At 38.7% G+C, this 26,303-nt stretch overlaps 1 protein-coding gene and 1 non-coding gene across 2 annotated transcripts; one reads left to right on the top strand and one right to left on the bottom strand.

Moving 5' to 3' along the window:
* Positions 1-2,290: 2,290 nt before the first annotated feature.
* LOC133802685 (small nucleolar RNA R71) lies at positions 2,291-2,397 on the bottom strand. Its single transcript, XR_009877430.1, has one exon. It is a non-coding gene; the product is annotated as a small nucleolar RNA R71 (small nucleolar RNA).
* A 930-nt stretch (positions 2,398-3,327) lies between these two features.
* On the top strand, positions 3,328-4,188 carry LOC133799914 (uncharacterized). The gene has a single exon (XM_062237904.1). It carries the CDS (start codon positions 3,328-3,330, stop codon positions 4,186-4,188), a length of 861 nt encoding a protein of 286 aa, XP_062093888.1.
* The last annotated feature ends 22,115 nt before the right edge of the window (positions 4,189-26,303 follow it).

Here is a 26,303-nt window from a genome sequence, read left to right as displayed (position 1 = left end):
AAGCTCGTGTTTAGGGGATCATGCTCAAGATCGCTTTAATCTATCAGCTCGGGACATAGGTAAGAAAACGGTTGGTGCCCGTAGAACAGGGCATGGCCCTATTATTTGTATTTCAGGGAGTGGTCCTAATATTTGTGTTTAATGTATGTGGGAATAATTGTAAATACTATGCTATGTTGTGCATGATTATGAATGAACGGTGAAGGCCAAGAACAGCAAACGACTGAGAATGGCGAAGGCCGAAAACGGCGAAGGCCGAAAACGGTGAAGGCCGAAAACGGCGAAGGCCGAGAACGGCAAAGGCCCGGAACGAAAAAATCACGTTGGGTGTAGGCCACTAGGGCAAGACCCTATAAGGGTACTGTATCCACCCGCTCAATGAATACTGCAAACCCAGGGCCTGGTAAATCACCTGGGTCGGCGTAGGTCGCTATATGTTTAATCGGTTGACTGTTTATGCTGTATATTATTGGATTGAATTATGATTTGTTATGCGTTGAGTTTTCTTGCTGGGCTTCAGCTCATGAGTGCTCTATGGTGTAGGTAAGGGCAAGGGAAAGGTCGACCAATCATGAGTTGGAGAGCGTGGAGCGACGTGCACATGTTCGACCTATTTGGTTGCCACGGCCAAGGTTATTTTGAGGAATAAGATTGTAATGGTTGGTTTTGTCGCTTAAGTCAACTATATTCACATTTTTGAGTAGTAAAATAATTTCAAACAGTATTTTGGGATCCCAAATGTATAGCTTTTACGATTTTAATGAATGTCCAAATTTTCTATAATTAATGTTATCAAATGAGTTTTTATTTCAATTTAATCACACTTTTCAACCTAAAACCTCGATTTGCAAGCTAATGACACTTATAAATCACATGGTAATGACTCTAAGGTAGTAGGGCATTACAGTGTGGCTGCTATTCTGTATTTGTAAATTCTAAAGTTTTCCTTCTCAGCTGACTAAACTATCTCATGGAGAAGGGAGATGACCAAAACGCCCCTAGCCCTTACCTAAGCTCTTCAAAACCCTCAAGGGCAAAATCTTCGTTTGCCCTGAGTTCCGAAAATCCTCAAATTATCTCATATATTCCCAAATAAATCTACCAAACCAAATATCCTCCAATGAACTCCTGTTACTCAATAAATCTTGGTAATTACCAAATTACCAAAATACCCCTAAGTTCACCCCGAGCCGGGCATTTTATCCCATTTTGACTTTTCCGCTAACTTGCTCACTAGGATCACCTCGTGTCAGGTAACTCAAATATATCCACATAATAATGCGATCACAATTATAAATCACATATATTTACACTTATACCCTCAACGGGTCAAAATTATGAAAATGCCCTTCTCATTAGAAATGGGCCCACATGCATATTTAATACACTTGAACATGAAAACATAGTCATATCATCATACCATTCACATAATAATATGCTCATAACCCATAAATACATAATTAACTCAATCATTGCCCTCCTGGCCCCCTAATCAAGGCACTAAGCCTTATTAGGGAAATTGGGATGTTATACTTGCTAGTGTATTACTTGTTGTTGATAGTGTACACCTGCACTTAGCTTTATTTTACGCAACAAATTTTTGGCGTCATTTTCGGGGACTATTCAAAGTTCTTTATTGTGACATTAATTATCTTGCAATTTGGTTTTTTTTGTGCTTATTTGGGCGATTCTTGTGCATTGACAAGTGTTATCACTTTATGCGTGAGAATCAAGGCCCCATTGATCCTGAACTACTCCCTATGTATCCTAAAATTTAGCATACATTCAGAGAAAGAAGAAGAGCACAATGATTAGCTCAAGAGGGAGTAGTAGTGATGAATGATCCAGATGGTGAAACACAAGCTCAAGGGGCAACTTCCCCTTACAATTATCAAAATGCAATGATTATGGTTGATGATAGGGACTAAGCCATTATACAATACGCCGTCCCCCTTTTTAATGAGCTTAACCTGGTCATTGTGAGATCATAAATACAAGCAGCACAGTTTGAATTGAAGCCAGTCATGTTCCAAATGCTTCAAACTGTGGGAGAATTTAGTCGATGCCTGCTGAAGATCCTCACCTTCATCTTCATCTATTCATGGAGGTGAGTGATTTTTTCAAATTGCCTGGGGTTATAGAGGATGCTTTGAGATTGAAGCTATTTCCATACTCCTTGAAAGATAGAGCACGAGCTTGGTTGAACACTTTACCGCCGGCTTCTATGACTACTTGGTAACAGTTGGCGGAATGGTTCTTGATGAAGTATTTTCCTCCCACTAATAATGCCAAGCTCTGTAATGAGATCATTTCTTTTCAGCAACTGAAAGAAGAATCTTTGTATGAGGCATGGGAGAGGTTCAAGTAATTGTTACTAAAATGTCCTCATCATGGCATTCCTCATTGCATCTAGATGAAGACTTTTTACAATGGTCTCAATGGTCAAACTAGAATAGTGGTAGATGCTTCGACAAATGGGGCTTTACTTGCGAAGTCCTATAACGAGGCCTACAATATTATTGATATAATCTCCAACAACAATTAGTAGTGGCCCACTACTAGAGCACCTATAGGGATAAAAGTTGTTGGCCTTCATAATGTCGATGCTATTACCTCATTGGCATCCCAAGTGTCTTCGATCTCAAACATGCACAAGACTATGAGTATGAGTCAACCAACGTGGCATCAAAAGGGTCATTCTATGGGTCAGTTTCAAGAAGTTTCTTGTGTATATTGTGGTGATGGTCACACTTCTGAAAATTTTCCTTCCAATCCAGCAGCTGTGTGTTACATGGGGAATCAAAATAGGAATGGTCCTTATTTCAATTCCTACAATCCATCATGAAGGAAACAACCTAATTTCTCATGGAGAAATCAATGGGCTATTCATAATACTTCATCTATGCCTCCTAGACTCGCTTTGCCACCGAGCTATCCTCAACAAGCCCACAACAAAGGCCACAACAACAAGCGATGCAATCTAATTCTCTCGAGAACATGTTGAAGGAGTACATAGAAAATAATGAAGATATGATTCAAACCCAAGCGACATCATTGAGGAACTTATAAAATCAAGTTGGGCAGTTAGCCAATGAGCTTAGAAATAGACCACATGGTACATTGCCAAGTGATACCGAGAATCCAAGAAATGTGGGCAAGGAACATTGTAAAGTTGTTACTTTGAGAAGTGGGAAAGAGTTGGAGAATACCAAGACAAATTTTGGGCATGAGGGCGAGCCCTCTTCAATCCAAATAAGTGAGGAAATCCAAAAAGATATTGAAATTTCTAGTGTACCAAAATAAGCCTCTTCCCAAAATATAGCAGTAATGCCGCAACATAGCAACCGAGGAAGTTTAAAAATACAACATCGACCCCCTTTTCCTCAAAGATTTCAGAAGCAGAAGCAAGATGCTCAATTCGAGGAATTTCTAGATGTTTTAAAGCAGCTGGATATTAACATTCCACTTGTGGAGGCTCTTGAGAAAATGCCCAATTATGTGAAGTTCGTGAAGGATATTCTCACAAAAAAGCGTATGTTGGGAGAGTTTGAAACTATGGCTCTAACCAAGGAGTGTAGCTCATTTTTGCAAAATAAATTGCCTCCTAAAATGATAGATCCAAGGAGTTTCACCATTACATGTACTATTGGAGATTCTTATCGTGGGATGGCCTTATATGACTTCGGTGCTAGCATTAATTTGATGCCAGTGTATATTTTTAAGCAATTTGGGATTGGAGAAGTCAAACCTACTATGGTTACTCTTCAACTTGCTGATAGATCTCTTGCTCACCTTGATGGGAAGATTGAAGATGTGTTGGTAAGAGTTGACAAATTCATTTTCCCCGCTAACTTTATTGTTCTAGACTATGAGGTGGATATAGAGGTGCCTATTATTTTGGGGAGACCATTTCTTGCTATAGGTAGAACTTTGATTGACGTGGAAAAAGGGGAGCTCACAATGCGACCTCAAGATGAGCAAGTAACTTTCAAGGTATTCAATCCTATATGTTCTCCAGATGAGTTGGGGAATTTTTTGGTCATTCATGTCATGGACTCTAATATGGAGGAAGAGATACCCACAAAGTATAACCAGAGTTTGAAGATGAAGCTAACTCCTGAAAAATTTGAGAAAGAGCCATGGAAAAGTGTAAAAAAAGGCATAGTCTCACATGCAAGAGCCACATAGAAAGAAGAAAAAGAAAAATAAGCATGGTAGGAAATCTCATTCCCAAATGTTCGAAGTGGGGCGGTAGGTGTTTTCTCTAATCCTCAGATGAAAGCCAACTCCAGACATCTAAAATCAAGCTTCTCTGATTCACTCTTCGTAATCAAAGTCTATCCTTGTGGTGCATTGGATTTGCGTGATGAAAATTCAGGAAGATGGTTTAAGGTGAATGGGAAAGAATATATGTTTGGGGGTAATGAGGTTAAGCAACACAAGACTTCGGCCACCTTATTTAGTCTTTGAAATTCCATGTGGGAGAGATGTTGTGCTTAAAGCTAAATCTTGAGGATAGCAAAACATATATATATATATATAAAAGTGTTATCTCTATTTTATTTTTCTTTTTTTTTACCCTCCTTCACTGGTGGTTTCATGTGCCTTTAACTGAGTTCAAGTTCTTTGGGGGAAGTTTTGATATCATTGGTATGTGCTTGATCAATTGGGGAGCATTTTGGTGCATTCAGACTGAGAAAATAAGTTAAGTTAAATGCTGGTTTTTGTTGGAAATTCTGGAAAAGCCTTGGGTGATGTTGTGTCTATGTTTTTAAGCTCTTTCATAATGTTGTGGCATCAAGACTGGGCGAATTTGGAGAAATTTTGAGCAAAAGTCAATAACAATTGGAGCTAAAATTTCTGGGCATTATTTCTATGGTTGGGACACATTTTGCTTGAATTTCAGCGGTATTTGAGTATTGATTGAGACACTTTTGAGAATGATTTGGCCTAGGAATGTACCAATAAGCTATATTCATTGGACAAATTTCTTAGAATGGAGCATGAGGAGCCCAAGGACACAGAAGCCAGTGATATGGAGGGAGTTTTTATTTGCCTTTTGTCTTGTTAATTTTATTTTCTTTTACTTTAATGTTTCTTTGTTTCTACTTTCTGACTTAATTATTGTTGTTGTTGTTTTGTGTTGTGTAGCAATGAGAACATTGCTCTCTCTTAAGTTTGGGGGTGTTTTTTAAATTGCTATTTTATTTTTAAAAAATTTATGTGTTGTTTTGGTGTGTTTTGTGTTGAGTCTAGAGTCTAGGTTATAATGGAATCAATTCTTGTAATGGTAGTACTTAAGTGTGGGGGTGGCTCGATGATAAAATTTCATAATAATAGAATTGCAATATTTGTTAACTCTTGTGTATTAGTGAACATTTAATACTTAAAATTTTTGGTGTTAATTCAACCATAGTGAGAGTGTGTCCCAATTGAGTGTGAATAGTTTGACCATGAACCCCCTCCATCCTAAACTAAGATGAGTATTAATGAAGGTTTAAGTTTTTAGAATTGGCTTGGTAATTACCTAGAGGAAAAATCCTAGGAGGCATAGTAATTTAGAGAGGGTTTAGGCAATTTTCTTGGACTGTTTGAGCTTTTCATGCCTACCTTGTAATTAGTATCCCTAGTGACCCAATTTTGAGCTTATTAGCCTATTTTTTTCATGTAACCTTAACTTGATAGTCAATCCCTTTTTGAGTATCCCATTTTTATTTCTCACCAAACCTTAGGCTTAGTTTGTCTTGGATATTATTTGAGACAAGTTTGGGGGGAAGTGAGGAAAGAGTATCTTGGTTCTTTGGGTGTTCATAAGTGTTAATTTTTATACACTTATATGCTCAAGTTTGTTAATTGTGTTTATGTTTTTGTTTATCTTCAATGTTTTTATTTTAAGTGTATTGCCTTTATGTTACATTGTTTCATTTTATTCATTAAAAAAAATTCAAAAAAAAAAAGATATATATATAGTTAATTGTAAATAAATAAGTTTGTATGTAGTTGCATTGTAACTATAATTAAGCATATAAGTGTAGTATTCATAGAAAAAAAAGGGAATTGTGTACTAATGATTGAGTTGGGGGGATTGAGTTCACATGTAATGGGTAGAGGAAAATGAATTTATTAGGTCCAAGGCAAGCAAGGTTTTAAGGTTTTAGCTTACAAAATCCATCTTAATCATTACCTTTAGCCTAGCCTACATTACAACCATGTAAAGACCTATTGATCTAAATTACTTTTCCAACAACATTAGTGGATAAAGGTTATTGAGTTCAACATATGAAAGCATGAATTAAACCTTAGGAACTTGAAAACTTTGTTGGGGAACACATTGAAAACTTGGTTGGGTTAGTGTAACGTCACAAAATTCCTAATAAGGCTTAGTGTCTTGATAAGGGGGCCAGAAGGGCATTATTGCATTATTATGTGTTTATATGTGAATTAATTGAATATTTATGTGATTATGTGAATTACATGGGTTATATTATAATATGACTGATTATGCATGTTTAAGAGTATTAAATGTGCTTATAGGTCTGTTTTTGTTAAGAATGACATTTTCATAATTTTAACTCACTGTGAGTATATCTGTGATTATACGATATTATATGATTGAGACTACATTATTATGTGGATATATTTGGGATACTCGGTAGGAGTTGGTCCTTTTGAGCAAGATAGTGGTAGGGTCACAAGGAGGATTAATACCCGGCGGTGTGAGCCAGGGGGTATTTTGGTAATTTGGGAAAAATAGTGATATTTCAAATTTATAAAATTAATTAGGAATTATAAGTGTAATGTGGGATGAGAGTGTTAAATGACCCTTTTTCCCTAAAGGGGCTTGGAGAGAAGAGTTAAGAGGAAGGGGAGTTTGGTCATTTTAACCATTGAGATTAGCATATTAGGCTAAGTAATTGAGCCTTTACCTCATAACTATATATGCCTTTCTCTCTCTCTCCCTTGGAAGCCTCATTGAAGTGTTTGAAGAGAAAGTTTTAAAATCCATGTCTAGAGAAACTTTTGGTGAAGTTTGGAGGTTTCTATTGAGGATTAAGGAGCAGTCAAGGCTAGGAATCTAATGGAGAATTTGAATTGTAAGAGGTAATTCAAGTTCTTCAGCCTTTGAGTTGTTTTTGTGTGTGTGTGTGTGTGTGTTCTTTTGGGAAGTCATTGAATTTTGTGTTTGGAAGTGTTTTAGAGGCTTTGGGAGGATGTATATTGTATACATGTGTTGTTGACACCATTTTTGTGGTCCAATCTGGGTGAAAGGGGTGTTTTGAGATGGATTTGAGTGAGTTGTGATTATGAAATTGCTGGAAAAATTGAGTTCACAAGGTCATGTCACGGCACTGTTCTTGGGGCGTCGCTGCTTGCATGAACTCAGTCGAGGCAAGGGTGCCTCAAACCACCTTAGTGCCACCACGCTTGGTGGATTGCGCTGGCGCAAGTGCAGGGGAAATTTGGTTGGGCTCTCTGCCTAGTTAGACGTCACAACCCTTAGTGGGGGCTCAAATTGGGAAAAAGTCAAAAATGAGGTTTGGGGTTACAGGAACCCAAACCTAAGGGCTTAGAAATGGTTCTACTACTCAGTTTAGTAGAATTCAAGGTCCCAGAGGCTAGGACTTGGTCTGAAAGCCTTTATTGGTTTGTTTCTTGATGGTTATTCCTTATTATGGTTGTGACTAGGGTGTATCTCTAGGCTCGAGAGGAAAGGATCATACTCAGGGTCGCTATACTATATTCACTCAGGACTTAAGGTAAGAAAACTACACCTGGTCTGAGAACAGGGCTCGAGCCCCGGTTATTGAATACAATTATAATCATGTCTGATATGTATGATTAAGCATGATTGAGTACAATGTGCATATTTGTAATAAGTAATAGATGTTTATCTGTTTGTATCTAATTTAGAAGCTCGGCTTATAATTCGAGGACGGAAATAACGTATTGAACGCAGGCCAAAATGGCAGGGCCAACATAGAAGCTCGACTTATAAGTTGAGGAAGCCAATAGTGTGTTGAACGCAGGTCAAAATGGCAGAGCCAACATAGAAGCTTGACTTATAAGTCGAGGATGGCAACAATGTGCTCAACGTATGCCGAATTGGTAAGGCCAACATAGAAGCTCAGCTTATAAGTGCTGGACGACAATAGCATGTGGAACGCTGGCCGTAATGGCGAGGCCAATATAGAATCTTAGCTTATAAGTCGGGGTCGGCGATAGCATGTTGAACTCATGTCGTTATGACTGGTCCAACCTGGAAGCGTGAATTGCACGGATCGATAGCCGCTCAGAACATGGAGTGTGGTACATGCTTGACCGGCTCTATAAACGTTTCCAAAGGAAATTGTGCGATGGCTATCTGTGTGGCTCTATGGCACCTTAAATGGACTAAGTGCATGCCTGAGTATTGGTTATAACTGCTAAGCATGCTATTTATGATTAGTAGTCTGTTGAATAATTGTATATGAATTTGTTTATGTTTTCTTGCTGAGCCTTGGCTCACGGGTGCTACGTGGTGTAGGTAAGAGCAAGGAAAAGCTGGACTAGCCATGAGTTGGAGAGCTTCAGGGGCAGCCTGCTCGGTCGCCACAGTCGAGTTACTTGCTGAAACTAGGGTTGAACCTTGATTTTGCCGCCTAGGCCGACTTTTTGTATTTATGTTGTATCGGTGTCAGTTTATAAACTCTTTTGGGATTTCATGTAGGAAGTAAAACCTTTTTAATAAAATGGTTAGTGTTTGACTGAAATTTTAATGTCTAATCCTTGAGTTAGTTTTAATTACACATTTTCAAGTCTTAATTACTCGTTTAGCGAGTTAAGCACTATTTAATATACACAGTGTAACGATCCTAGATTAGTAGAACCTTATAGTTAGCATCTTAATACTTGAGGAACTTGGCTTGCTTATACACCGAGTTATCATTTGAATCATTGAGTTGAGAGTTTTATCCCCACTTTGGTATCACCATTTTTAAGTTGATTCCAAGTTGTTTGTTTTATTTTGTGTCTTTGTGGTGTATGTTATGTTTCTTGTATTTGTGTGGTGTGTTTGTGATTTTTTTTTTAATTTGTGGTGTTGTGTGTTTGTTGGGTAATAGAGTCATCACTCAGGACGAACAATGAAATAAGTTTGGGGGTGCGATAACTCTAGGAATTAGAGATATTTTTATGCTTTTAAACTTATATTACTTTATCAAAAAAATAATTGTTTAGGGTGTTTTGTAGTGTTTTTATTTTGGTTTTGTTAAATATTAATTTTAATGAGATAATATTAAACATTAGTTTAATGCTTGGAGTTGGGTTTCTTCCATTGGTGAATCTCTTATTCTAGGAGTTTCGGTCTCATCCCTCTAAATGTATAACTCACTAACCTTCTCACAAGAGGTTTTGTAAATGGGTATGTTAAGTTCTCACTAGTTCTCACATATGAGATCGATATGATTCCATCTTGAATCAATTGTTTCACATACTCATATCATATACTTATATGCATAGAATTCCCATTATTTATGCCAATATAAACTCATCCTCCGAGCATAAACACTCAACCATTAGTGGAGAGATTGTCTCCCCCACTCAATATCCAACTTGCATCAGAAATATCCCTCAAGTATCTTAGGAAACTTTGAATATTGGTGGCTTAGCTTGTAACGTTCTAACTTGACTAACTATAAATATTAACGAATATTTAAATAAATAGCCTAAACATGCTTTAGACATAAGGCATTTTAGAATAACTTTATTGAAACATGCATATTATTCGGGTCTAAGTTTAAAACAAAATTAATAGTTTGCATAAATTATAAAAATTTCTATACAGCTGAAAAACATAACTTGAAACATAAAATAAACATAAACATAAAACTTTAAAGTATCTATGGCATTCCTCAGCCACTTTTCGTCCATGGTCCCCTCACATGATACACACTTTTCTGAAAAACATCTCAATTCACCATGCTACCAAAACAAATTCATGTCTTGCCTACAGGGGGAAAGTGAGGGATGAGCTAAAAGCATAGCAAGGAAGCAGACAACAACATAGCAACATATAAAATCTCAAAACATAACATAACAGTCAAGCCATGGGATGAAACTTTCACCATCATATCCATAAACTAACTACCACACATATATGGGAAAGAAGCTGAGAGGAATAAGGGTCCTCAAAGACCACTTGATCACTGTTTTGAGGCATCAACTGTCAAATATCTCATCTTCCCAAATACTTATGCCTGAAAACATTAGCAGACAACATGCAGCATAAACTCAGGAAAATAAAGTCCAACTTCCTTACATTGGCGTGAATGACCTTGAGAGAAAATGGTTTAGGGACTTTACATCTAAAACCTTATAAACACCAAATAATCTCTATGACTACTCCTCAAATAAATAAGTTAAACTCTTAAAATAAAACCTAAATATCTAGATCAAAAGTGGAAACACCTCTCAAACTAACACCTTTATTCTAGCATAAATCTAAAAACGAACGAAAACCTCAAATGGTTACCTTCCTTGTGTGATGACCGAAACCTCCTAACAAGGTTTCCTCCCTTGATGTATGTCAAAAATCCTAAGCACTAATGATACCTCTTAGAAACCCATATAGATGAAGAGAAAAAAAAACCACAAATTAGAGAAAACTTACCTCTAAACTTTGTTTTTCCTTTCTCCCTTCTCTCCTTTTTCTATCTTTCTTTCTCCTAAAATTTTTACCCCTCCTCCTTTAATTTCTATGTGTGTGTCGGCCAAGGCCCTACACATTTATTTATAGGCTCCAAAATTCTCCCAACCAAATCTCCTTTGATTCCATATAAAATCTAATTGATTCTAATCCTTCCATTCACATGTAAATCATATCTAATCAAATCAAGATCAAAGCATATCTCCCTATGATCTTTTCCCAAACCTTGTATCAAGACCACAGTCCTACTAGGTTCATCCATAAAACCCTATCCTCTACAGATTTTGAAATCTCCCATCCATTTCCTTTGATTTTCAAAAATCATGTAAAAAAGTTAAATCATGCCTAGGTTCATTCCTATCATCTATTTTGATGACAAATAAAATATTCAATTTCCTTTTGTTGACGTGGTTCTTCGGCAACAAGTAATTAAGAGAAGGAGAGAAAGGGATTAGTGCCAAACGTAGAACCGTAACAGATATAAGATCTTAGAGAATGAAATAGGTGACTCAAGACACGTTTTTAAGTGGTTCAAAGGTTAAAATCCTTCTACTCCACTAGTCAATATTATTGATATATTCTGGATATTGGGTTACAAAGTATATATCTTTTCAGGGACTATTTTTTCCAACCCTTATCAACTCCCAGGGTCTCCATATTTATAGGAGAAGGCACCTGGAAGTTGGTAAGGAGGTCATCCCGTGACCTTCTTATTTGTCATATCAACTCTGTGCCATTCATGATTAATTCCTAAACCTGACACATAAGTGTGGTCAAATCGATAGGTAAGGAGATAATGGGCCGCACGGCCCAACCCAGCCGTGGGTGTCTGAACACGCACGTTCCTGCTGCGTGTCCGAGAAGTCAGGGAGATATCGGACACGTGATGTCAGATATATGCACGTTTATCTTGTGTGTGTTGACTTTACAAGGGGTCATAGCCTCCATATCTAGCTCGTACCACGAGCTGCGCATTTGACCCGACCTTCGGCCTTCCAATTCCTTGCTCCAGTCTTGGCGAGTCCTTGAGGATTCCTCGAGCTAAGGGGGGTACGACCTCAAGACAGGAGCTCCGGTCTGGGGGATGCTTATGGACTAACCATGACTAGTCCGAAGCTCGACCTGCTAATTAGCCCGTGGGAAAATCAGGGCGTACACCTTTCTTAGAATGATTCAAAAATCCATTTGAAATCATGGACAAATTCCTCACATATCCTTACCAAAAAAACTCATATTTTTCCAAATACGGTAACTTTTCAAGATTTTTTCCCTTGACTTAATTCAAAACAACCACCATCATCTTTTCTCTCTTGCCACATGCCCAAATGGTTTTTCACACACACACAAATATAATTAATTAAATAAATAAAACTAAATTAATAAAATAAATAATTATTTACAAGCTATGTGTACCAAATACTACATAGCTTCTTGGTCCTCTTAAGGTACCCTAGAACCCTCTCAATTGCCTTCCAATGTTTGATACTTAGTTTGCTAACCGCAAATGCAATATCCACTCTTGTACAGTGAGCGGCGTACATTAGACTCCCTAATGCACTTGCATACTCAAGTTGAGCCACTGCTTTACCATTCTTCTTTTCAAGATTTAAGGTTGAATCAAATGGTGTATTTGCCTCTTTGATTTTGAGATGACTGAACTTGTCAAGCACTTTCTCAACATAGTGAGCTTGGCATAAGGCATAACCCCCATTATTTCTTCTCATTTTTATACCTAAAATGGTATCAACCTCTCCAAGGTTCTTCATTTTAAAAGTGGAAGATATAAACCTCTTCGTTTCTATCATGTCTCTCATCTCATTACTCAACATATCATCAACATATAGACATACTAAGATGACATAGTCATTACAAGTCTTAGAGTATAAGCACTTGTCTGCATTATTGTGTCTAAACCCATCCAAAACTGTGACTTTATCAAGCCTACACACTTTGTGTTCATTTCCCCTTAGAACAAAACCCTCTGGTTGTTCCATATAGATCTCCTCATTGAGATCTCCATTAAGAAATTTCATTTTGAAATCCATTTGATGAATATAAAGATTATAGATTGATGATAAAACAAATAACACTCTTAGTGTGGCTATCCTAGCAACCGGTGCATATGTGTCAAAATAATATATTCATTCCTTTTGTTTAAATCATTTGGCTACTAGTCTAGCCTTGAATGTTTGTAAGGTGCCATCAGTGTGATACTTTCTCCAAAATACCCACTTGCAATTAATTAGTTTTAAACATTGTGGAAGGTCTACCAATTCCCATGTGTAGTTTGACATAATTGAATCTATATCATTATTTATTGTCTCCATCCAAAAAGTGGAGTTTCTCGAAGACATTGCTTCTTGGTAGGTTTTAGGATCATCCTCGACTTGAAGAAGCATATGAAATTTCTATGTGACTTCTTCAAGATTTCTCTCTACTAGGTAGAGTGTTTCCACTTGAGAACATTTCTTATTTGATCACAACTCTTTAAGTCTTTGGATTCTCTGAGGCTATGTAGGTTGCTCATCAATCTTTGGATCTTTCTTCTCACAAGATTCTCCAACACATGTGGGTTCTTTAGAGTTTCTACACAATATAACATGTTCTCAAAGAACTCTACTTCTCTTGATTCAATTATCACATTAGAGTCCAAGTGGAAGATGTAGCTTTAATGGTGGTTTTGGGTTGGTCTTTTATGCTCGGGCTACCTTTACATTTTATAGAGACTATTTGTTTGACTTTAATCTCTGCTTTCTCTAACAAATTCTTGTATTGTAATGAGTTAGGATCTTCGTTAGAGGATATAGAAAGTTTATTATTCATTTTTCCTAAGGCATTCCTAATTCATGTACGTCGTTCAGCCAATTAGGCCGCTCATGATTTGGTTGCGCATGCACTTAAGGCAGATGGTGAACTTGTATTAATGGAAGATTTTCCATCATTTTTAGGGAATTTTTAAAAAATATGGCTTTTATACCATCAATGTGCAAAAATATGGGAGTTATACTTTTCTTAATTTGTATGGGAAATTTATTAAAGAAAAAATTAAAGTATGGAAATACAATTAGTAGCTAACTAAATATATGGAAATGTCACATTTTTTTATCATAGTTATGTTTTCTTTGATTTTGAAGGAAATTTTTTTTTTCCATCATTTTTTTATTATTTTTTCTTTTTTTTTCCTTACTTGTTTTTTCTTTCATTTTTTTCTTTTTCTTTTTTTTTTCTACCAATTTTTTTCTTTCCATTTTTTCATTCTTCTTCTTCTTTTTTTCATTTTTATTCATTTATCTATTTTTTTTCTTTCATTTGTATTGTTTTGTTTTTTTTTTCATATTTTTTCAGTTTTTTTTTTCATTCTATTTTTTCTTCATTTTTGTATTTATTATTTTCTCCTTCCATTTTTTTTTTCTTTTTTCACACATATGAGCTTTTTTTTTCATTTTTTTTCTTCTTCCATTTTTTTTTCATTTTTTTCTACCAATTTTTTCATTCATATTTTTTTCTTTTCATTTTTCTATTATTTTTCTTCTTCTTCTTTTCATTCTTATTTATTCATCTATTTTTTTTCATTCATCATTTCTTTTGTATTTTTTTCATTTTTGTACTTATTCTTTTCTCATTCTATTTCTTTTTTTTTTCAATTTTTTCACACTTATATTTTAACATTATATAATTATTCTACTATTTTTTTATTTATTATCTTTTATTATTGTAATTTTTTTTTATAATTTTTTCCACTATATGTAAAAAAAATTCAAATCAATTACTGTAACACTTATAGGAATACCAAAATTTGGAAAAAAAACTAATAAAAATATGAAAACGTGAATAGGTAACTGGTTATCTTCACATTCTTTGTGTGTATATTTCTGAGGGTAACTGGTTACTTTCACGTTCTGGTGTGTGTATATTTATGGTTTCTTTATGGTAACTAGTTACTTATGTTATTGAAATCATAGTTACTTCTTCTTCCTTTTTTAATGAAGTGTTCTTCCATTTTTTCCTTCAAATTTGATGTTTCTTTTCATATTTAATATGAGTAACTCGTCACCCCTCTTAGGTAAGTGGTTACCTCTCTTATAGCAGAAAGTTACTCATCTCAGGATAACTGATTATCCCTCCTGGTACATGTTATTTAACCTAGCTCTATGCTTCTTTTTTTTTTAAGATCAATCAAGTAACTGGTTACCCTACCCAGGATTTGAAAAAAGAACGTACAATCTTAAAAAAAATGTTTATAATAAATAAATAATAATTTTAAAAACAATTCATATTACAAAAAAAAAATTGTAAAACAACCAAAGAAAATTTTAATATAAAATTAGTAATATAAAAACAATATAAAAAACAAATAACCTAAAAAAATAATAATCAAATTACAAACATACCCTTCCAAATTTGATTAAGAGTAAAATTATGGCATAAACCAATTTTTATACAAAAATATGGGAAAATAAACCCATAAAAGTGAAAATTCTTAAAAAAAGCCATAGATTAACTTTTTTTGAAAAAAAATCAATATTTTTGCACACTCTATTAAAAATCTCATACAAAGTGTAATTTCCTCTCATTTTTATTAGATGTGTTATACTCTATTTATTTTCAATGAAATATTCATTGTTAAAAAAATTACTAATACAGTAACTTGTTATATTTTATTGTCTCGTTAAGTTTACTAAAAGTTACTTTTTATAAAGAATAATAATAATAACCAATTCATATCTTATTGGCATTATAATTAACCAAAATGTTAACAAATTCAGGGTTCCATTAACTTTTCCATTTGATATATATTAATTTTTAAAATTAAATGCAAAAACCCACGTACATGTAAAATGTAAATTTCTCATTTGTATAATATGCTGGTAAAGCTGGGTTTCTGTTAGTTGAACTCTAGTCATAGCCCAATTGTAATGTTATTGGACCCCCAGCCCATTACACTGCCATGGGGCCCTAGCAATTATTAGAAGCATCACAGAAGTTATCGAATAGCAGGGATGAATGCGGCAAGCTAAAAAAAAAATATACTAAAACAGTAATAATAAATTAATAAAGACATTATATCTATTATTCGTTGCAGTTGCAAAAGAGTGGGACAGCCCAGCAGTGTGACATGACATGGGTTATTCTTCTAAGACATTCCCCCTAGTCCTTTGAATATCCTTCATACTCTCTCTTTCATATTTATATACATATATGTGTTACCTGTATTGCTTTCATTTTATAACCAATTGGTCAAGCTGTAATAATTTTAATAATCAAAACATTGAACAAGGCTGCAAATAAAATTTTACCTTATCTCAACTTCGAGGTGGCCCAAAATATTCAGTCCTTGAACGCTTAGTAATGCAACAAAGAAATTAAGCATGTATAGTATAGGTCTAGGAATCAAATAGCTTAATAATTGACTTGTCATTAAATGCTTAATAATTGACTTGACATTAAAAGGGTCTTGACAAATTACAATTGCAATTACTCAGTATGGGATGGTTACTTCTAAAATTATACATTTATATAAATATAAATATATATATTTATGTCGTTTGCCTAAAATCTTTTTTCCACAGATTACATATATAGTTTGTGCCTAAGCCATTTGGCCGGCGGCCTAGGCTTAGACCCCATGCGTGGTGGAATATAAAGAGTGCCAGTGTGCCACCACCCCGCCGCAAAGGTGAATGTTTGCACGCGATTAACTAATCAACTACACTAATTACTTTGCTTTTCTCTAGATTAGGTTAGGTTAGATTAGATTAGGTTTGAGAAATTATATCCCTAAAAGCCCAGAAAACATACATTTAAATATATATATATATATATATATGAAATGAAAAGATTTGCACTTGGGAACACATAACCACATTATTGTCTCTTTTGAACTAGACAAAAAGAAGCTTTTCCAATGAAAAATATGATGCCCTCCACTCTTCATATATATAAAAAGTTTAATGTGAAAAAAGGTGAAGAATCTTTCAGCAAAGTCAGCTGCATTGGATTTGTTATCTAATTTAATTGAGGAATCGAGAGAAAATGCTAATTAGGAGGAGTTAGCTATGAATCATACAAAATTGGAGAATTAGTAGCAAAAGTACCTTTGAAAAATTTGTGAACTAGTACACAATTTTTTTTTTGTAAGAAAAGTAACTAATGTCGACTTCGGTTGGTATCCGTCAATACCCAGCCTATTAGATCCGTTAAAAGTTAAATGTGTACTCACGTGTCAGCTCCTTATTGGTCCATTTAATCATTTTTCTTAAAATTAAATTTAATATATACAGAAATTATTAAAAAATTATTTATTCATTAAAAAAATAAAAATAGTAAAAAATTAAAACAAATATTAAAATAGAAATAAAATTAAAACTTTAAAAGATAGTCAATAAAAATTAAAACTCTCTCTCTCTCCTCTTTCTTCCCCAACCTCTCTCTCCATTCCTCTACCAATATCCTCAATTAACAAAAAAAAACTCAACATTTAATAATTTTATATAACAAAATCTCAACAAAAAATAAACAATTACAACAATAACACTTTGCAAGTTGCAACAACAAACATAATTTAAAGTTTCAATCTTTGAATCAAAACAAAACTGCAATCCTTGTTTTCCACCCGTGACATGTGGCATGACCCAATGGGTCCATGGGCCTTCTTAAAAGGTTCGGACCCATCCTGAACCTGGTGAACGAGGAAGGATGAAACCCCAGATAGCCCAAGCACCATCGAGGCCAACAACGTTCAATGAGCACGAGCATAACAAAGGAATCGGGACTAAGAGGCAGGCTCGACTCATCTTCCCGGTCCCGACCTATCTATATCCTTCGTGATGCCAACTAAGGTGGCAGACTAACTAGTCGATATAGATAGACCTTATCAAGAATCTAGGGGAGATACTCAGTGTCACAATGTCCATCTTGGCAAATGAACCCGAGTCTTGGTGAACGAACCAGGACTCTGGTAAGTGAACCAGAATATTAGTAAACGAACCCGGACTAGACTTCCAGATAGGGCAAGCCTAGCTAGCCCCAATGCTGACCTATCCCCATGAAATTCGGCAGTTGGTCTCCTCAACTAACCGGCAGAAGAGGGTACGTACGGAACGTATACTATTCCTAGGAAACAGTACTGCCACTACTCTGACAAATCATATCCCCAGGATCTCCTTAGAAGCCAACGCAAACCAGTCTGAGCTAACCAATGGACGACTGTAAGGCTTGACCAAGCCTGAGCCGGCACAATGGGCCCAAATTAACTACATTTTATTATGTAACATTCTTTGTATTATGGCTCCATTAGCGAGCAAACTGTGATTGCATCCCTACTGGGCCTGGATTAATCCGGCCTAAGCCCACTGCGGTTGACTACCTATAAATAGGGCCAGTTGTGTACTGTAGCAGGGATCCCAGATTTTCTCTTGTAAGCAATTACTCTGCAAAAATTTGTAGAAACTCCACTGTCAAAAACTCTCTAAGGCCTGATGCAACTGACTCATGGATTAAGGCTCATTAACGCCCCAACCACGTAAAATCTATGATTGTTCATCTCTAATTCTTTCTTTTTAGCTCTTATTTCTTAATATATTTCTAGTTTCCGAAAAACTCGGTAAACATTTTGGGGCTTTCATTGAGAGCTGAAGGAAGCTTAAATCAATCTCGATCATCTGCGAAAATGGTGAACACTAGGCATACTGTGCTTGATCCTACTCACCAGTAGCACCAAGACAATGGAGAACCATTCCCCGACCAATCGTTTCCTCAAGACCAACTAGTAGACACACCTTATGAGGGGCCTCTGCCCGACAATTCCCAAAACTTCGGAGATAGGTGTGACTACAACAATGGCTATTACGAGGAAGATGAAGGGGAATACGAGGATCATGAGGCCGAAAACCCCGTAGATCCTGAGGAGAAGGATATGGATCCTGAACAGAAGGATCTAGAGGTGGTCCGCCTTAGAAAACAAGTTCGGGATCAAAATGCCAGGATAGCTAAACAAACAAAAGCCACCCGCCAAATGTAAGAGTCCCTCCTGGCTCTTCAGGCCTTTATTGCGACCCAAGGATTGGCAGCCAATCCTTCAACCGTTCCTCCTCCAAGAACGCAACTGCCTGTCCCACCTATCAGGACTGGCGTGCCCAACGACGCTAGCCCTATTCCTCCTCTGGGACTATCCCCACATCTCGGAGTCGGCCCATCGAATCCTGCTCATGCGAAAGGAAAAGCAAACCCCTAGAAGAAAGCTCACCCCGTTCCAAGAACTGGGGCTAACCTAGGGAAATTCCCTAGGAAAGAATGGACGAATCCTGTCCCTGGACGGGATTATCCAAACGATTCGCAGGGGAAGCGCCCACAGGGTATTAAGCCCCAGAATGTCCCTAAACAGGACGAACAGGAGCGAAGTTATTATCCCAATTGTTGACCCTGATTTTGGGCAACTAACACGGAGTCAAAATATGCTTGACGTGGATGAATGCGTTAAAAAGAACGTAATAGCGAAAATAATAAGAACACGATATTTTATAGTGGTTCGGCCCCAGGATCTGGTAATAACCTACGTCCACTTAGATTGTTATTGATGTTGGATTCAAAGGAGTGATCAAAGAACTGGGGTTCAATGAGTTTCACTAACCTCGGAAGAACAATACAAAATGATTGATATGATAATTCTAAACTTAAACAATTTAGAAGTCAGAAAAAGAAAAAAGGGATCGGATCCCCTTCCCTGAGCCCTCTTCTTCTATTTATAAGCTCAGGGAAGATTTACATTGATTTGTTACAGATATTATTTCCTAAATAATCAGATACTCAGGAAATCATGGGAGAGAAATTCGGATTCCATCATAACTGCCTAAGATTTCCTCTGCGGGTTACGTGCCTACGACCAGACTGGTCGTATGAAGAGACCAACCGCGTAACGCCGAACATCTTCCTGGTCGATAGTCGAACACAGGTTTTGCCAGGTGTCAGTCACGTGTATTTAATTCCTGCCATGTCATTCACTTCTGATTTTTGGGATAACATTTGCCCCCCAAGTTTTTTTAGTGCGACCAGTAATAAAGAAACTTAAGAGAACAACCGTTCGTCTCCCCACGTCTGTCAGAATCCTCGTGCATTTTCGAAAACTGAGACATAATTATGTCTAATCAAGTCTTTTCAATTTCCAAAAAGGCAATCTGACGGCTTGTCCACTTCCCCACGTTTCGAAAGTGAGAAGTGATGATTACCGCCTTTTGGCTACCCCTTTGATATTTATAAGTAGCCTTTCTTCTTTTTCAAGAAACCTTTACCCGTCATTTTTGCCAAAATTTTCAAGAACTTGCACCAGTGTTCAGAGCTTAAAAAAACCAGTCTGACGTCGTGCCGCAGGTCTTCCGCCTCAAGTTTTCATTTTCTTCCGAATTTCCTCCTTCTCTCAGGTAAGGATTCCATCCCTTAAGCTCTGTATTATGCCATGCATGCTATTTTTGTGCCTTGATGTGTCTGCGTTCTTGAATAGGGTTTTTAGGGTTTTTGATATAAATCACCTAATATTCTGCAGAAGTGCATCTTTATACCTTGTGTGGGTTAGATCAGTACTTTGATAGATAGAGTTTCTGATTTGGGACGTTAGGTTGTCGAAAGGTTCAACCTTTAAGCTAGATGAAAAAAACTGAAAAATTTTCCCGCCCCTTAGGAGTTGAAAAAGGTTCTGTCCAGAAAACGTTCTTCTTTCCCTTTTTTGTATTTATTTACCACGTTGAAGTTAACGTAGGATTAGGATGCTGCTGGCAATTTAGGTACGAGCAACGTTATCCCAGCTTCCCCACACTACTTCGCGAATTGTCTTATCTCCTCCATTGTCTGTTTGCAGTTCATATGCAAGACCCTTGGGGAGGAGAAAGACCTATCGAAGATGAACTCTTAGCCCAACTGCTCGAAGGCGAAGAGAATCCATCCACGTTGATTCCAGAAATTCCATTCTCACGTTCTAACCCAAATCCTCCACTAGCTCCTACCAGAAAATGGCCAGAACAAAAACCAAGGCTAGAAAAAGACGCAACCCTTCTCCAAGTCAGCCTCCTGCTGATGCCCCCTCGACCAGTGGTCAAGGAGAATTCCCTCCTGAGACCGAAGTTCAGGCACGTGCCCGTCCTCGTCATGTCGACTAGCCGGCTGTCGAGTGGCACGTGGTATCTCCAAGCACGGTGACCATTCGCATGGTCTCCAATTATTTAACTAAGTACAATCTGATGGGGGTGACCCTAGTCAGACCTTCCGTCGACCAGCGAGCCAACCTGCCAGGGGGGGCTTATAGCGCCTAGTCGAGATACCATATCGAGGCGGGTGCCACCTTGCCTCTGCATTCATATTTCCAAGGGGTGGCTAATTACTTCGGGGTGGCCCCTTTTCAGATTACCCCGAACGGATATAGGATGCTGACCGCGCTCTATATCCTTTACAAACTCAAAAAATGGCCAGCTCCCTCTCCTCATGAGGTAAATTATCTATTTGACCTTAAATCCAACCCCAACAAGACGGTACGTGGTTCTTCCATTTTTGCCATTAGGAGACCGAACGCACGTTTCTGTCTGAGACCACCCATATCTCCAATGTGGGGAAGTATTATCTAGAATACTTCCTCACACCTGACATTGCTGCGGCCAACCTGGCATTCACCCGAGGAGGTAAGGGGAATAACGAGCCTTAAACCAGTAGTTCTTGCCCTTTAAATTTCTTCTTGTCATAATACTCTACTGTTCCACTGTACTCCAGGTCCATGGTTGCGCCCGACCCCCACTCCAGGAATGGAGTCGAGGGCGGCACTCTTAGCCAGTCTGTCCAATGCAGCTAAGAGTGTGAAAAACTTGATCACTGAAGCTAACCTTAGGTTGGCTGGCCTTAAGGGCTCCCCTCCTGCGACCAGCGAACCTGCAGCGGGTGGTGTCCATGCTGGCGTGGGACGCGAGCAGGGTCCCGAGCAGCAACCTCAGTCACCCCCTCCTAGGAGGAGGCCAACTGGGGTTACAATCAGGGTACCTGCTGCTCCCCACCGAGCAGCAGAACCGTCGGTCCCCAAGGGAAAGGGGAAACAAAAGGCTGTTGAGCCGGCCGAACAGTCTGACGACTCGTCGGATGTATACGGTACACCATTTTCATTTTTAAATAACTTGCCCATTCCCATCCATCTGTTCGATGGGGACGGCAACTTTAGGAACGCTCCTTCTTTAAATTCAGATTTCTTCCAGGAACTAGATAGTTCAGTAGAAAATGTTACGACCAGTAGGTGTAGCTCGGGTACCTTACTTTTGCAACTCTGATACTCTAACCTTTGTTTCTCCACGATCCTTTAATCTCATCATTTGAAATGTCATTCTTTGTGCAGGCATGGACTCCGGAGACTTCTTTGCACACTACCAAGCTGCTGCCGAAGCTTCTGCCCCGAAGAAGGACAGCAAAAGAGCTCGTGGGGAAAGTAGCAAGACCCCTTCAAAGAAGGCTCGAACAGAAGAAGCTCCCACCGACGCCCCCTCCAAAGAGGACTTAACACACCCGCCTACCCCCGAGCAAAAAACTCCCACGCCTACCAACCCTTGGCCTTCCTCAAGGGCTGCAGACAAAGAGACCACTGACCAATTGTCCGTAGGCTCCCTGCCTAGCCACATAGTTGGCATGGCCAGGGAGAGATTATATCGGCTCTCCAAGCATAAGCGCGCCCAGGTCGCCATCACTGATACTGCCACGATGGATATCAATGAAATCATTAACAGGGGGCTGAACGAGATAGCCAGTGTAAGTCTTCTTTTGCTGCTTTGTCATTTATTCTAAACTTCCTTTCTTAACTCATTTTTTTTTTCTTCAGGGGTTCTTGTCCTTGACTTCCAGCTGGTGTCGTTCTGGGGCAATGGTCTCTCGAGAGAGGAACTTTGACTCCAGGCTTTCCCAGGCCACGCAAGCGCTTGAGGATGAGAAGGCTAAGCTGTTCGTGGAGAACAAGGAGCTGGTTAAGCTGAACGAGCAGCTATGTGAGGACCAATCCACTCTTACCCGAGAGCTCCAGGAGAGTGAAGCGGCCCGGAACAAAGCCATAGACGAGCATCACAAATGGAAGGAGAACTGCAAACTCAACTCCCAAGAATGCAAACAGCTCACACTCGACCTGACCGCCAGCAGGGAAGAGGTAAAGAAGCTTGAGGAACGGGTGCGCGAGCTCGAGGAGGACAGAGTTAAAACTCTGAAGAAGTATAAGGAAGCCACCTTCCTTTGCTTCTACGACTTTTGGAAGCACAATCGGGAGGCAGACATTAGCTATCTCTCCGAGCAGTTGCAAAAGACGCTGATGACGCAGTGCGTTGCTCGGCTGGAGGCAGAAGAAAAAGCTAAGGCCCAAACTCCTCCTGCTGCTGCTGTGGCAAAACCTCCGGCTGATCAAAATGCTCCCAATCCAGAAGACCCTCCTGCCCCCCAGCAAAATTAATATTTTTTTTTTCTTTTTTCGCTTTATGGCCCACGGGTCTTTTGCAAAGACAATCTTTTTAATTTTATTGCTGTGAGGGCAACTCTTTTGCTTATGCTTGAACAATTACATCCGAGCAATACTGCTCGCGGTGTAAAGGTTTTTATTCCTTTTAATTCTATTTTTACATCCGAGCACTGATGCTCGCGGTGTAAACGTTTGCCTTTGATATTATAATACCTGTTCGCATGACCAAACTTAGCATAGTACTTTGGTTTGATTTAACAAAATCATAAATTTTGAAAAATACTCTAAGTACCGTAGCATGCTTTCACTTATTTTGTTCATGTGTTTACATACCTTGTGGTATGCTTTGCTATCGATGTACCTTATATGCCCCCCAAGTGATCGAGGAGCTTTAGGTCCTTGGTCACTTGCCTTGACCACGACCTGTGCGAACATTACTGCTCGATGCAAAATTTAACACAATACAGCAAAACAACAAACGTAATGAACAGATACTTGTAAAATTAAATTCACAAAAGCTGGCAAGAATGACTGGCTGCGCACAGTCCCTTATAATCTCGTATTAAAAATGGACTAAACATGTCTTTACGAGTGATCTTAAAAAAGATCTTACATTTATAAGCGATTAGCCATACAACGTGGCTAACCCTTTTTGCAAAACTTGTAAAAAGTAGAATTTAATACAAGCCAGTCCTTTAAAAAGGACTGTTTATTGATAATACTTGTGCAGGTGTTCTCCATTCCAATAACGTGGAACGAGATCTCCGTTTAGGCGTGCAAGTTTGTAGGTGCCCGGGTGAAGGACTTCTTCAACCTGGTAAGGTCCTTCCCAATTAGGTCTGAGTACTCCAGCAGTGGGGTCGCGGGTATTTAAGAAAACTCGTCGTAGCACCAAGTCACCGACGTTGAATTTTCTTTCTTTTACTTTTGAGTTAAAGTACCGGGCGACCTTTTGCTGGTACGCAGTAACTCGGAGTTGGGCTTTTTCCCGTATCTCGTCAATCGAGTCTAGGGACTCCATCATTAGTTGGCTGTTCTGGTCCTGGTCGTATGTTAAGCGTCGATGTGAGGGGGGATCTAACTCGACAGGTAACATAGCCTCATATCCGTAGGCTAAGGAAAATGGGGTATGACCCGTCGCTGTTCGGTGAGACATTCTATACGAACAGAGGACTTCAGGCAGCTGCTCTGGCCATGCTCCTTTAGCGTCTTCAAGCCTCTTCTTCAGGGTGTCCTTAAGAGTTTTATTCACAGCCTCGACCTGCCCATTTTCTTGGGGATACACAATCGACGAAAAGCTTTTAATAACCCCGTGCCTTTCACAGAAGTCGGTGAATAAGTCACTGTCAAATTGGGTTCCGTTGTCTGAAACTATCTTTCGGGGCAAACCATACCGGCAAACAATGTTCTTGATGACAAAGTCAAAAACCTTCTTGGTCGTTATGGCTGCGAGTGGTTAAGCTTCGGCCCATTTGGTGAAGTAATCAACTGCCACGACTGCGTACTTTACTCCGCCTTTTCCCGTTGGCAGGGATCCAATTAAATCTATCCCTCATACCGCAAAAGGCCACGGACTCTGCATCTGTTTCAACTCGTTTGGAGCTGCTCGTGGAATTTTGGAGAACCTTTGACATTTATCGCATCTTCGTACAAACTCCATCGAATCTTCGTTCATAGTTGGCCAGAAGTAGCCTTGCCTTAGAATCTTCTTTGCCAAACTCTGCCCACTAGCATGATCCCCACAGAAGCCTTCATGCACCTCTTTCATGAGTTCCTTAGCTTTTTCTGGTGTAACACACCTGAGTAGTGGCATGGAATATCCTCTTCGGTACATAACACCATCGACCAGTATGTACCTAGCGACCTGCCATTGTAGAGTTCTGGCCTTGTTCCTATCTGATGGTAATACACCTTTTGTTAGATACTCCAAGTAAGGTGCCATCCATCTATCTTCCATTCGAATTTCCATATTGGCTTCTATTGCTCGTATGCTTGGCTCACTCAATCTTTCTACTGGCACAATGTTCAAAGTGTCAGCATCTCTTGCGCTCGCGAGTTTAGCTAAGGCATCTGCATTTGAATTCTGATCCCGCGGTATTTGCTGGAGGGTATACTTTGTGAACTAGGCTAGCAGATCTTTAGTTTTATTCAAGTAGGCTACCATTTTTAAGCCTCGCGCTTGATATTCCCCTAGAACTTGATTCACCACCAGCTGTGAGTCGCTGTAAATATCAAGCGTCTTTATGCTCATGTCTTTCGCCATTCTCAATCCAGCGAGGAGCGCTTCGTATTCGGCTTCATTATTCGACGCGGTGAAGTCGAACCTAATGGCGCAGTGAAATCGATGCCCTTCCGGCGTTATCAATATCACTCCTGCTCCAGGGTGGGATTCATTGGACGATCCATCCGTGAATAACTTCCACGAAGGAGCTTTCTCTTGAGGCTCAGGCGCGCTAGGCGGTTCGCACTGCTCGCTGTCTGGGAGTTCTGTGAACTATGCAATAAGATCAGCCAAGACTTGTCCTTTTATTGCTGCTCGCGGTGAATATGTGATATCGAACTGCCCTAGTTCGACTGCCCATTTTAATAACCGCCCAGCCACCTCCAGTTTTTGGAGGACATGCCGAAGGGGCTGGTCGGTTAGTACTGTGACAGGATGGGCTTGAAAGTAAGGGCGTAGTTTCCTTGAGGCCAGGATTAAGCAATATGCTAACCTTTCAATGGGTGGATATCTCAGTTCTACCCCTATCAGCCTCTTGCTAACATAGTAAACCGCTTTTTGTACGCCTTCTTCCTCTCGTACTAGCACCGCGCTTGCAGCAACTTCAGTGATCGCCAGGTAAATAAACAAAGTTTCTCTTTCGATTTGCTTTGATAAAATGGGAGGCTGTGCCATATGGACTTTCAAGGCCTGGAAAGCTTGCTCGCAGTCTCCTGTCCATTCAAACTTCTTATTGCCCCTAAGTAGATTGAAGAAAGGGACGCATTTGTCTGTTGACCTTGAAATAAATCTACTTAGGGCTGCGATTCTCCCGGTTAAACTTTGTACATCTTTGATCCTTTCTGGTGATTTCATGTCGATCAGGGCTTTTTTCTTGTCGGGGTTGGCCTCGATTCCTCTTGAGTTTACAATGAACCCCAAAAACTTCCCTGATCCAA

Source organism: Humulus lupulus, chromosome 9 (genome assembly GCF_963169125.1).
Source record: "Humulus lupulus chromosome 9, drHumLupu1.1, whole genome shotgun sequence".
In the NCBI taxonomy this organism is placed as follows: domain Eukaryota; kingdom Viridiplantae; phylum Streptophyta; class Magnoliopsida; order Rosales; family Cannabaceae; genus Humulus; species Humulus lupulus.
This window is presented reverse-complemented; position numbering and strand designations above follow the sequence as displayed.